Source organism: Rattus norvegicus, chromosome 3 (genome assembly GCF_036323735.1).
Source record: "Rattus norvegicus strain BN/NHsdMcwi chromosome 3, GRCr8, whole genome shotgun sequence".
Lineage (NCBI taxonomy): Eukaryota > Metazoa > Chordata > Mammalia > Rodentia > Muridae > Rattus > Rattus norvegicus.
This window is the reverse complement of record NC_086021.1, coordinates 73,825,414-73,837,885: the sequence shown is the minus strand read 5'-3', so window position 1 is coordinate 73,837,885 and position 12,472 is coordinate 73,825,414. Positions and strand designations below refer to the sequence as shown.

The 12,472-nt window shown below is 37.5% G+C and overlaps 1 protein-coding gene across 25 annotated transcripts in view; it reads right to left on the bottom strand.

The window, feature by feature from the left end:
- Positions 1-12,472, bottom strand: part of 4932414N04Rikl (RIKEN cDNA 4932414N04 gene like) — a 238,794-nt gene that overhangs the window by 88,864 nt on the left and 137,458 nt on the right. For 21 of the 25 annotated variants that reach the window (XM_063285258.1, XM_063285257.1, XM_063285269.1 and 18 more), the window contains 3 exons: positions 10,679-10,775; positions 1,341-1,411; positions 445-541 (listed from right to left, as the gene is read on the bottom strand). In XM_063285258.1, coding sequence (XP_063141328.1) covers positions 445-541; positions 1,341-1,411; positions 10,679-10,775 — 265 coding nt within the window. The remainder of the gene's footprint in view (positions 1-444; positions 542-1,340; positions 1,412-10,678; positions 10,776-12,472) is intronic. The other 4 variants (XR_010065211.1, XR_010065212.1, XR_010065213.1 and 1 more) reach the window with 2 other exon arrangements.

The window sequence follows — 12,472 nt, the reverse complement described above, 5'->3', positions numbered from 1 at the left end:
AGATTTCAATGCTTAATATCTCCCCAAAAGCAAAGAGGAGAAGATGATGTGCATCGTCTTCCTGACAGCATTACATATTGGAAGGTCAGTTACCTTCTCTGAATTTATAGTACCCTATTTTCATTTCCTAAGGAATTTCACTAAATCAAATACACATTCTTCCCTGCTCTCTTTTTTTCTTTCCGGTGCTTCACAACTGTTCTCACCTTTCACTCCCCTGTCTTCCCGATACTTTAGTGCTCTTCAAATATTACAACCCTGTAATTTATTGAGCAATTCGACTACTTTAGCGATAGACTGCATTTCACACTTGCCGAAAATGGCTTAAATATTATTCTCATAGTCATTTAATCTACTTTATGATAGAAATACACAAATATCTTTATTGACTAGTATTGTCATGACAATTTCTTCAAAAAGCTATTCATAAAATAAAGATTTTACCATTCATTTCTAGACTTGTATCATTTTCTTTTCTTTGATGCACAGTGTTGTCTAAGTGACCCGGATTATCTCTTGTTGAACGAAGTGCAGAAATGATCTGTGGAAAAATAATATTAAAAATTAGTTAACTATCCTTTTCTCCTCTGTAAAGCGATGAGAGCACTAAATAGGGGAAATACTTCATCAGAATACACAGTTTTGAACAGAACACTTTAGACACGCTACCAAATTACAGTCCAACTTTAGTCCTTTTATAGGCACTGACATGACAGTCAACATGAAGGCCAGCATAGATATGAGTATGTGTCAAAAATACGAGAAAAAGATGCATTTAAGATTATTTGTTACAAAAAAAGATTATTTGTTACTAGTATAAAAATGAAATACACACTACACAGTATATACACAACACAAAAATAATACCTCTACCTATGCAAAAACTCATTTTTAGATTTCTCAAACTAAAATTGCCACATCATATATTTTAAACTCTCATCTATAACTAAAGAACTCACAGTTTAATGCAGCATTAATAGTTTACTTTATTAACCTTGTAGGATGACTCGTAGACATTTAGTATTACTGCCACAAAACTGAGCAAAATGTTTCTTATTGTGAATGCTTATTGTAAGACATAAATACCTTCCTATTGTCATAGAAATGCTAATTAAATTAAATATATAGTATGATAATAAATCTCCAAATGGAAAATAATCATTATCAATACAACTGATACAATGGAGTATTAAGCAATTACAAAGGTAAAAAAAACCTTTGCAATAATCGTGGCCAATTATTTTTATAAGAAAATTGTGCATGTAATTTTATTGTCTTACAATCTCTAGTTTCAAACTAAAACAGTTTTAGATGAGTTCTCAGTATGAAACTTTACATACCAAAGTTAGGACTTTTTCATTCTCATTACTCTTCCTAGGCTTGTCTGTTGATGCCATTTCTGTGTTTGTAGCTGTTGATAAATAATGATATTTAACCAATTTTAAGTGCAATGCAATGAGTCATATTATCAGTGTTATGGAGAGATCAATACAAGAGTTTAGACACAGTTAAATTGGAATTTCAAGATTCATTTTTCCCAAAGAACACTTTCAAGTACTCTAAATCTTTAGTTGAAGCTTTAGCATTTTATGAGATAGCTGTGGTTGTGTAAGAGTTAAATATATTCTTTGGGACAGAATGAGAGTGTACACGGTTCAGAGATTTGAAGCATTTCATGTATTCACCCCAAAATTAACTAACTCAACACAAAAAAGAAACACTCAGACACAAATTTTTCAAACACCAATGAAGTATTCACCTAGCTGTTATTTATTGAAATTCCACTAATTTGTAGAGACTGGATTTATATCCAGTCAATAAAATGATTCACCAGAGATTTCATACCAGGATTGCTTCTCAGTGCTGACATGCCTTTCCTGTCACTATTACATAACCTAAGGATTCCTGTACACCAGCTCACCCTATTAGGCATATTTCCTGCAAATCAATATGAAGATGTACTTTCATATCATAAATACAATATAGAAAAATTGATGATTTCATAATTCCTGATAATGGTTTTATAGAATTCCTAAATGTATATAAGTAATTTCACAAGCCCTCTTTGGAACAAAGTTGCAAATAGAGCTCTGTAAATCTTCACATGTCATTGGCTAATTGCACTAGAAAAAGAAAGCAGGCTTCAAACAAAATTTGTGATCAAGGAAAAAAAAACATTCATTCAGGTCCAAGAATGAAGCCACAGGTGTGCACTATGATAAAGGAAAGACATGTGAAACTGATGCTTTGGACTTATAATGAGCTTATAAAATTAAACACTGCTTTGAACTTACTATCAACATCTTTTTGTAACTCTCTCTTCGTGTGACATTTTAGCTATGAGGTAATTTTATAAAGAACTTTTTTCAAAAAAGAGGCTGAGAGAAGGAATAAAGTATAGCTTTGGGAGGGGTCTCTGCTTCATCCACCAAATGTATATATGTGTATGTTTATTTACATTTATGCACAAATATATATGTGTAGGAATATGTGTATGTATTTAAGTATGCATGAATACTTGTGGAATTGATAAGACAGGTGTCTGGACATGACCTCTCTCTCTCTCTCTCTCTCTCTCTCTCTCTCTCTCTCTGTGTGTGTGTGTCTGTACATGCATACCTGCCTTTCTTTCTTTTCATTTCTCTATGAAATTGCCAAAAGTCATCAGCGTCTGGCCTCTAGAACAGTGAGTTAAATTTCAATGGCTTCTGACCCCCAGAACAGTAAGAAAAAGTTAAAAGGCCAAAGGTCATCAGTCTTTGACTTTTATTAGATGCTGTGTCCCATCTCAGCACCTGACCCTGTGGGGAGTTGCCTTCCAGAATTTAACAACCATTCATTAAACATAAACATTGTACCTTCTTGTTTATAATGATGAAACTAAAAAAAATAGTTTATGTAGAAGAGCAGAGAGAACAGAAGTTCAAGACCCCAGAAACATGGCCATGCTCAATGCTATCTGCCTCTCCAACAACTATTTACAAACTTTGGGAAAGTCATACCCTTTAATAACTAATCAGCAAGGGTCCCTAAGAAGTACAGTGTTTCCCAGGTGTGAGAGCTATAGAGTGCAGAGATACATATGTAGAACTCATTAAGAGAAAAATTAAATTTACATACTTTTCCTCAGTAGTGCATAAACTTTATCTTTCAAGTAATTTTGCCAAGAACAATATGTAAGTTGCTAATGTCAAAGTCTGGCCTCAGATTTGAGCGAACAAAGAATGAGGAATGAGCACAAGGTAAATATTTTACATATCCTAAACTACTTGTTTCCTTGGTGATCGCAACCACAAATTACCTGGCTAACATGTTCTTCCAGCTGTGTTTGCTAATGCTTGGTTTAGATGTGAATATTCCATTTCAATAATGGTCTGTAAGGTTATAGTGTCAAGAAATGTAATGATCAGTCTTTTTTTCATAAGTCATGAATTTAATTATAAAAAATTTAAAGATTATTACCCTGAACTGAGTAGGCCTTTTGAGAGAGAGAGAGAGAGAGAGAGAGAGAGAGAGAGAGAGAGAGAGAGGAAGAAGAAGAAGAAGAAGAAGAAGAAGAAGAAGAAGAAGAAGAAGAAGAAGAAGAAGAAGAAGAAGAAGGAAGGAGGAGGAGGAGGGAAGGAAGGAAGGAAAAGAGGAAGGTATGTGGGTATTAATATATAAAGAAACAAAGTTCACAAGTATTTGCTAGGGAATTGAGTCCTGATGGATAACTCAGGAAATTATAAACTGTTTAGATTTGGATCATCAGGTGTGTATGCTTGGTATCTTCAGTGTTCTCGGGTTATGAAAGTGAAATGATGGAGAAATATGTAAGAAAATTTAAGGCAAAGTCTTGACTAAACTTTTAGATGTGTTTTTCAGAATCAGACCTTTTAAATCAGGTCTTTTAAAGAAAATAGAGTGAGCAAAGGCATCCAGACTACTTGAACATGCTGAGTGAATGGTGCCCCTGAACAGAGAACACGTCTGGGAGCCTGGGAGCTCTCTGCTCTGTGCAAGCTGATGGAGGTGTGTTTCTGAAATTGTATATTCACTCCAACCATCCAGGGAGGCTGTCCTAATATACCACAGATGCTTTCATGTTATCTTCCTTGTCCTGCAGTTTAATGAGCATGAAGGGGTGATGAAATGACATCCAAGAGAATGCACTGTCACTGAGGATGACCACTGACGTGGAATGTTACATATACAGCAAGAACACTCTCGCTGGAAAGACCAGTTTCTCCAAATTCCCATGGGCAACTGTTGCATTGACTTTTATTACATCATTACAAAATAAACACTGTATGGGTTTCATAAAACATTTAAATCCATGTTGACATTTTCTGGAATGTCTAAATTCAGACATATTAAAACAAACACTGTTTTTGCAAAATTACAATCAGTTTCTGAAAACCCAACATCCCAATGGCACAAATTTTATGTGAAGAATTATGGAGATGCCCCAACATATAACAAAGGCACGTACTCCACTATGTTCATAGCAGCCTTATTTATAATAGCCAGAAGCTGGAAAGAACCCAGATGCCCTTCAACAGAGGAATGGATACAGAAAATGTGGTAATCTATACAATGGAATATTACTCAGCTATCAAAAACAATGACTTTATGAAATTCATAGGCAAATGGTTGGAACTGAAAAATATCATCCTGAGTGAGGTAACACAATCACAGAAAAACACACATGGTATGCACTTATTGATAAGTGGCTATTAGCCTAAATGCTTGAATTACCCTAGATGCACAGAACACATGAATCTCAAGAAGGATGACCAAAATGCGAATGCTTCACTCCTTCTTTAAAAGGAGAACAAGAATACCCTTGGGAGGGAATAGGGAGGCAAAGTTTAGAACAGAGGCACAAGGAACACCCATTCAGAGCCTGTCCCACATGTGGCCCACATATATACAGCCACCAAACTAGATAAGATGGATGAAGCAAAGAAGTTCAGGCTGACAGAAACCGAATGTAGATCTCTCCTTAGAGACACAGCCAGAATATAGCAAATACATGGGTGAATGCCATCATTAAACCACTGAACTGAAACGGGACTCTCATTGTTTCTACTTGGTTGATTTCAGCTCTGAGTTTGATTATTTCCTGCCTTCTACTCCTCCTGGGTGTATTTGCTTCTTTTTGTTCTAGAGCTTTTAGGTGTGCTGTCAAGCTGCTGACATATGCTCTTTCCTGTTTCTTTCTGCAGGCACTCAGCGCTATGAGTTTTCCTCTTAGCACAGCTTTCATTGTGTCCCATAAGTTTGGGTATGTTGTACCTTCATTTTCATTAAATTCTAAGAAGTCTTTAATTTCTTTCTTTATTTCTTCCTTGACCAGGTTATCGTTGAGTAGAGCATTGTTCAATTTCCACGTATATGTGGACATTCTTCCCTTATTGTTATTGAAGACCAGCTTTAGGCTGTGGAGGTCTGATAGCACGCATGGGATTATTTCTATCTTTCTGCTCCTGTTCAGGCCAGTTTTTTGACCAATTATATAGTCAATTTTGGAGAAAGTACCATGAGAAGCTGAGAAGAAGGTATATCCTTTTGCTTTAGGATAGAATGTTCTATAAATATCTGTTATGTCCATTTGGTTCATGACTTCTCTTAGTCTGTCTACGTCTCTGTTTAATTTCTGTTTCCATGATCTGTCCATTGATGAGAGTGGGGTGTTGAAGTCTCCTACTATTATTGTGTGATGTGCAATGTGTGTTTTGAGCTTTAGTAAGGTTTCTTTTACGTATGTAGGTGCCCTTATATTTGGGGCATAGATATTTAGGATTGAGAGTTCATCTTGGTGGATTTTTCCTTTGATGAATATGAAGTGTCCTTCCTTATCTTTTTTGATGACTTTTTTTTTTGGTTCTTTTTTTTTTCGGGGCTGGGGACTGAACCCAGGGCCTTGCGCTTCCTAGGTAAGCGCTCTACCACTGAGCTAAATCCCCAGCCCCTTTTTTGATGACTTTTGGTTGAAAATCGATTTTATTTGATATTAGAATGGCTACTCCAGCTTGCTTCTTCCATTTGCTTGGAAAGTTGTTTTCCAGCCTTTCACTCTGAGGTAGTGTCTGTCTTTGTCTCTGAGGTGTGTTTCCTGTAGGCAGCAGAATGCAGGGTCCTCATTGCGTATCCAGTTTGTTAATCTATGTCTTTTTATTGGGGAGTTGAGACCATTGATGTTGAGAGATATTAAGGAATAGTGATTATTGCTTCCTGTTATATTCATATTTGGATGTGAGGTTATGTTTGTGTGCTTTTCTTCTCTTTGTTTTGTTGCCAAGATGATTAGTTTCTTGCTTTTTCTAGGGTGTAGCTTGCCTCCTTTTGCTGGGCTTTACCATTTATTATCCTTTGTAGTGCTGGATTTGTAGAAAGATATTGTGTAAATTTGGTTTTGTCATGGAATATCTCTTCTGGCTTCCCAGGTGTGTCTGCCTCTCTGAAGGTCTAGCTCTCCCTCCCACGGGATTTGGGTGCAGAGAACTGCTTATCTGGTCATTCCCTTCAGGTTCTGGCAGTGTCTCGGGCGCAGGGGACCGGCTGCTTCAGTGCCCTTATCTATGGGATCCCAGAGACCGTATACAGTTTCTTCTTGGGCCAGGGATGTGGGCAGGGGTGGGCAGTGTTGGTGGTCTCTTGTGCTCTGCAGTCTCAGGAGTGCCCACCTGTCTGGGCAGTGAGCTCTCTCTCCCATGGGGTTTGGGAGCAGTGAGCTGCGGGCGGGGATCAGCGAGGTTGGGAATCCCGCTAAAAACCAGAAGTGTCCGGTCCTAGAGGAATTTTGCCTCTGTGTTTCCTGAGGCCACCAGTCAGGTCACTTGGGGCAGAAAAGTTGGTCTTACCTGTCGTCCTGAGGCTCAAGTTTGCTCGTGGGGTGTTGCTTATGAGCTCTCCGCGAGGGCAGCAACCAGGAGGACCTGCACCGCCCTTTCCAGAGCCCCCGTGTACCAGGGTCACAGATGGTGTTTGGTGTTTTCCTCTGGAGTCAGAAATGTGGGCAGAGTGTAGTCTCTTCTGGCTTCCTAGGTGTGTCTGCCTCTCTCTTATTAAGTTGTTTTTTAAAAGGGGGTCTCACTCTTTGTTCATTTGTTCTTTGTTCATTTCCCTCCTTTCCTGGCAATACTTTGCCTGGCTTTCATTTTCTAAAGACTTTTGCTATTTTTTTTTAGCATCTCATATATTATACTTTCCATTAGTTACTATTTTAATGCTGTGATAAAATCCCTGACAGAAAACAGTTTAATGAGGAAAGGTTTCGTTTGAATCATGGCATGAAAGCATATATTCTTTCATATGGGTTGGAGAAGGAGCAAGAAAGATGCTGACTTTGGATCCTCAGGTAAGAAGTAGAGAATAAATAGCAAGTATGTCTAGGACATATAAACATCAAAATCTGCTACTACCTATGAGATGCTTACCAATGGGCTGACAGTAGCCCCAAATAGCCCACCCAGAGAAAATGATCCACTGTAGCCTACAGAGAGCATTTTACCTTCAAACCAGATTACGATCTAGCCTCCATAAGATATATCAAGATGTAAAATGCATTCATTTCATCTTCTAAACTTTTCCCTGTCATTACCAGTCTCAACAATGCTCAAAATCCCAGTCTCCTCTAAGATTCAATGTAATCACTTAAGTGAGTTGCTATACAACCAAAATTACAACTGGAATTTTTGCAACCCACAAATGTCACAGAGTGAACAGCCCCTTTCTCAAAGGGAGGGCTAGAGTATCCCATAGAATATTTAAAATAAAGCATGGATAAAATAAAGAAGAAGAAACATTAAATTCTGCAGCTCTACGGGGTGTTCACAAAAAGGGACCTATCATGACTGCCCGCAAAAAGACCTAACAAGCAGTTGAAAGAGTCAGATGCAGATATGTGCACCCAACGAATGAACAGAAGCTGCTGACCCCTCTGGTTGAATTAGGAAAAAGCTGGAGGAAGCTGAGAAGGAGGGCAACCCTGTAGGAGGACCAGCAGTCTCAATTTACTTGGACCCCTGACATCTCTCAGACACTGGATCACCAACCAGGTAGCATACACCAGCTGAGATAAGGCCTCCAGTACATATACAGCAGAGGACTCCCGGGTCTGGTTTCAGCCAGAGAAGATGCACCTAACCCTCAAGAGACTGGAGACCCCAGGAAGTTTAGAGGTCTGGTGGGGTGGGTGGGGTAAGCATGTTCTTGTGGAGACTGGGAGGTGAGGTTGGGAGGAGGTATGGAATGTGGAACAGTTGAGGGGTGGGCTGGGAGGGGAATAAAATCTGGAGTGTAAAAATAAATAATTCAAAAAAAAAGGCAAAAAAAATTTCTGCAGCTCTGTTTTTGGCCTATAGGACTCAGGATAGTATCATCTGGGCTCTTCTGAACTTAGATAAGATCTGATACCCGCAGTGCACACTGATCTCTCTTTAGCAGGCTTAACTACGTGCACTTAGATTTCCTCAGCAGGTGTCTCATGTTTCTGCCATCTCCTGCATTCTGGAGTATGAACTGAAATTTAGGTTTCATCCTCACAGTTTCACACAATGACTACTCATGGTCACTTTGCAGGAACTCCTTTATTTTCAGAAATTGCTTGACCTCAATGAATTTTTGGAACCACTGTGCAAGACTTCATTGCTTCTCTCCTCATAGTGTATATTTCATACATGCGAAATCAGTATAATGCAAGTGAGTAAGCTATGACACCAAGTTCTACTGCCAACTCTGGATAGAAGCTGGTCTTCTTGTACCAGTTGTTAACAGCCTCTTTGTACTTCCCTGGGAGACACTTTAAAGGAGTAGAAAAGCCAGTAACTTCCTGAGGTAAGGCTCTCTTTCAAAATAATTTGTAGGCTCTGCTCTCAGGGTACAAGTGCTAGTGTCACTACGAACAGGAGGTTTCTCTGTAACTATTATAGGGCTGAATTTAGCATGTTACTTGGTTGGAACATTAGCCTGGTTGAAGTGCCTTTCCTCAAAAAAATGCACATTTAAACATCTTCCACTCCAATTTGTTCCTCTTTTTTTTTGCTTTGTTTGTGAAATTTTAATCATTTTTCCACAAAATATAGTATTTGTAACATATCATGGCATTACTCTTAGTTTAAAATTACTTCATAGACACTTCAGATTTCCAGTGTTAATTTCTATTAGTTTCCAGCCCAAATTTAACACCATTGGCTCCCTCAGTAATTTCTAGAAGAATAAAGGGGCTTGCGTCCCCCACACCCCTAAACACTTAAGATAATGATTTTTAAAATGTTAGACTTCCAAACACCTAACTGACAGTGTGTGGCTAGTGAGAGCATAATTTATCAAGAAAGTTGTTCCTCTTTTTTTAACCATAGACTTTAATAAGATTAGTAATAAAATGATGTTATCATGCTTTGAGATATCACCAGGCCGAACATACTAGTTTGCTTAAATTCAGAAACATCGTGGTCTATATGACATGGGCAGAAATCAGTCAGAAACTTGCCAAAATATAACCTGACTGGCCTGCAGGTCAGAGCTCTGTATAATCCTTTCTCACTCTTGAACCATCATGAAGTAGGGAGTACAGGGTCTACATTTCCTAGGCCAATGGTTCTCAAACTGTGGGTCATGATCATTTGGGGGTCACATATCAAACATCTCACACATCAGTTATTTATGCTATTTGATATATGTTATATATACATTAATATATTATGATTTATAACAGAAAATTATAATTATGAAGTGTCAACAAAGTAATTTTATGGTTGGGGGTCACCACAACACAAGGAACCGTATTAAAGGGTTGCAACTTTAGGAAGGTTGAGGATCACTGCTCTAGACCACATGATCATCTAATATTCAGCCATAAAGGCTCTTTAAGCTTAGGTATAACACTCAGGGGCATTTCTGGTTCAAAGTCTAAACGTTTTCCATATTCCTCGTGCAAAACATTTTCAAATGCCAAAGAACTGCATAGTAAGACTTTTCACAGCAAATGTCCCCACTTCTCTGTGCCAATTTTGTATATTAGTTAACTTTCTCACTGCTGAAATATATATATATATATATATATATATATATATATATATATATATATATATATATATAATCCGATTACAAGCAACAAAAGGAAGGAAGAAGCATTTATTCTTGCTCATGGTTTAAGGGATATATTCCATCTTGGCAAGGAAGGGAGGCTGTTCAAGTTATAATCCTGACCTTATCTCTACCCAGTGATAAGCAGATCATACACTTAAGCTCGCTTGTGAAGAATAATGCATGCTCAAACCACAACATACTAATTCCCTGGTGTTCAGTATTCGCTGAGCTCTCTACAACATTCTGACATTTCCATGTCTTCTTTGCACCTCATTATGCCTAGTACTCTGATATTATACCACTGGATGATGTCTTTAACAAGTCAACCCTTCAGTGGCATAATCTATTGATTAGGTAACTGAATTAGATTTGATACTTATTAAGTTATGCTATAAGAAATAGTTATATAAATTTGTCTACTTGAACATATTTGAAGGCCTCCTGCTGTAAATAAATAATTCTATCAAACCTTCTCTTTTCTTTTTTTTTTTTTTCTTTTTTTTTTTCGGAGCTGGGGATCGAACCCAGGGCCTTGCTCTTGCTAGGCAAGCGCTCTACTCCTGAGCTAAATCCCCAACCCCAAACCTTCTCTTTTCTAACATACCTTCTTTTTCACCATTTGTCATATTTTCTTTTCTTTGATGTTCACTTGCAACTAAGTGATTGACAATGCTTTTCTGTGGAAGACGTTCAGAATTAGCCTGGAAAAGTAATTTTGAAAGCGAGTTGCACAAAATCTAATTTTTTCTATGATGTCAGAATTCTCCATTATAAAAACAATGAGGCTATATATTAAAGGAAGCATTTATTGGACTCTACATCATTGAATAAAGAAACTAATATTGGTTACCTAAATCAAGACTATGTTTGAACTTTCTGTGTTCAAAATAAAATTTCAACTAGGAAGATCAAACCTGGAATACCAGCAGGATCATTTTTTTATAGAATAGTAGGTGTCAAGGATATATTAAAGAAAAAATATCTTAAAAGCACCAGATATTTTATGTTAATATTTAAAAATAAAAGCACACACAAATTCACCTATTTGGAAAATTTGTCCAAAGGACATTTGTAATTTTTCAAATTGAGGTCACTACAACACATGTAAAAATACTCCAGTCTTCAACACTTGAAAATACAGTGAGGAGGCATTCCATTACCAAGTATGAAGACTCATCGGAGTCTAGTATTACTGCCATGGAAGCAAACAAACACATGGGTATCTTACTCCTAGGATGGTGGGAAACTGGCCTTCCCAACTCAGTCTTAGATGTAAAGCAATATTATAAATTAAAACACAGTACAATGTCATGAAAACCCCATGATAAAACTGAAGCAAATCCATTCCATTAGGAAGAAACTAATGAAGAGGAAATGGAACATGTCTGTCTCACATCAGTGATTCCCCATCTCTGCTGTGTGCTCAGTGATAGTAACCAAACACCTGAGAATCCACCAAGCTTTTTGCGTTCACAGTCGCCCAAAGCTACTTGCTTAGTAAGTCATTAGTAATGGTAATGGTAAGCAATTGGATAATATTAAAGAAATTAAATGGAAATTGGCAACAAGGAAAGAAATTTAGAAATGCATATTCTACGTCATACTCTCTAGAGGAAAAATAGAGAGTATTTTTAAAACATTACAGATTTATACAAATTCTTATTTGAAACTTGTTGAAAGTCAGTATTAAGCACCTAAGAGAATTTTGTTGGCATCTTGCTTTGAAGGAAGAGTAGGATGTGTAGCAAGAGAAGGCTTTGAAGTTTTATTATTCTATGTAGACAACATCTTACTAATAGCTATACACGAACTTTTTAATGGCTGTAGTTGTACAATTGTCATGTTACGAAAATGTATTTGAGTGGCTGGAGACCTAGTTCAGCTGTGAGAGCAATGAACGCTCTTGCAGAGGACCCAAGCTTTGTTCCCAGCACCTGAATGGTGGCACATAACCCCTGTAACTCCAGTTCCAGATGGAATGATGCCCTCCCTCTTCTGGCCTCTGTGGACACTGTATACATTTAGCACACTTCTAACAGGAGATAAAATAAAGTCTTCTTAAAAAGTACAATATTTGAATAAAGTCATAAGGAATAAGAAAATGTGTATTGGATGGTGATTATAAAAATCCCCTGCAAACATCAGTCCTGCAAAATAATTATGAAAAGAGGTGGAACAGATTTGTAACTTGGAGAATACTGCAGAATGTATAATGGGTCTTAGTGACAGGCTCAGGGATTATTGTAGAAAAGGGGATGGAAAAATTGTGGAGGTATAGATAGTGAGGGACAGCAAAGAAACAGCTTCTTCTGAACAAATGAGGGCATTCACACAGATGAATTCTCAGCCGAGGATCTATTGATAATTGGTAACTGTAGAAGAGAAAGAATAAGCTGTT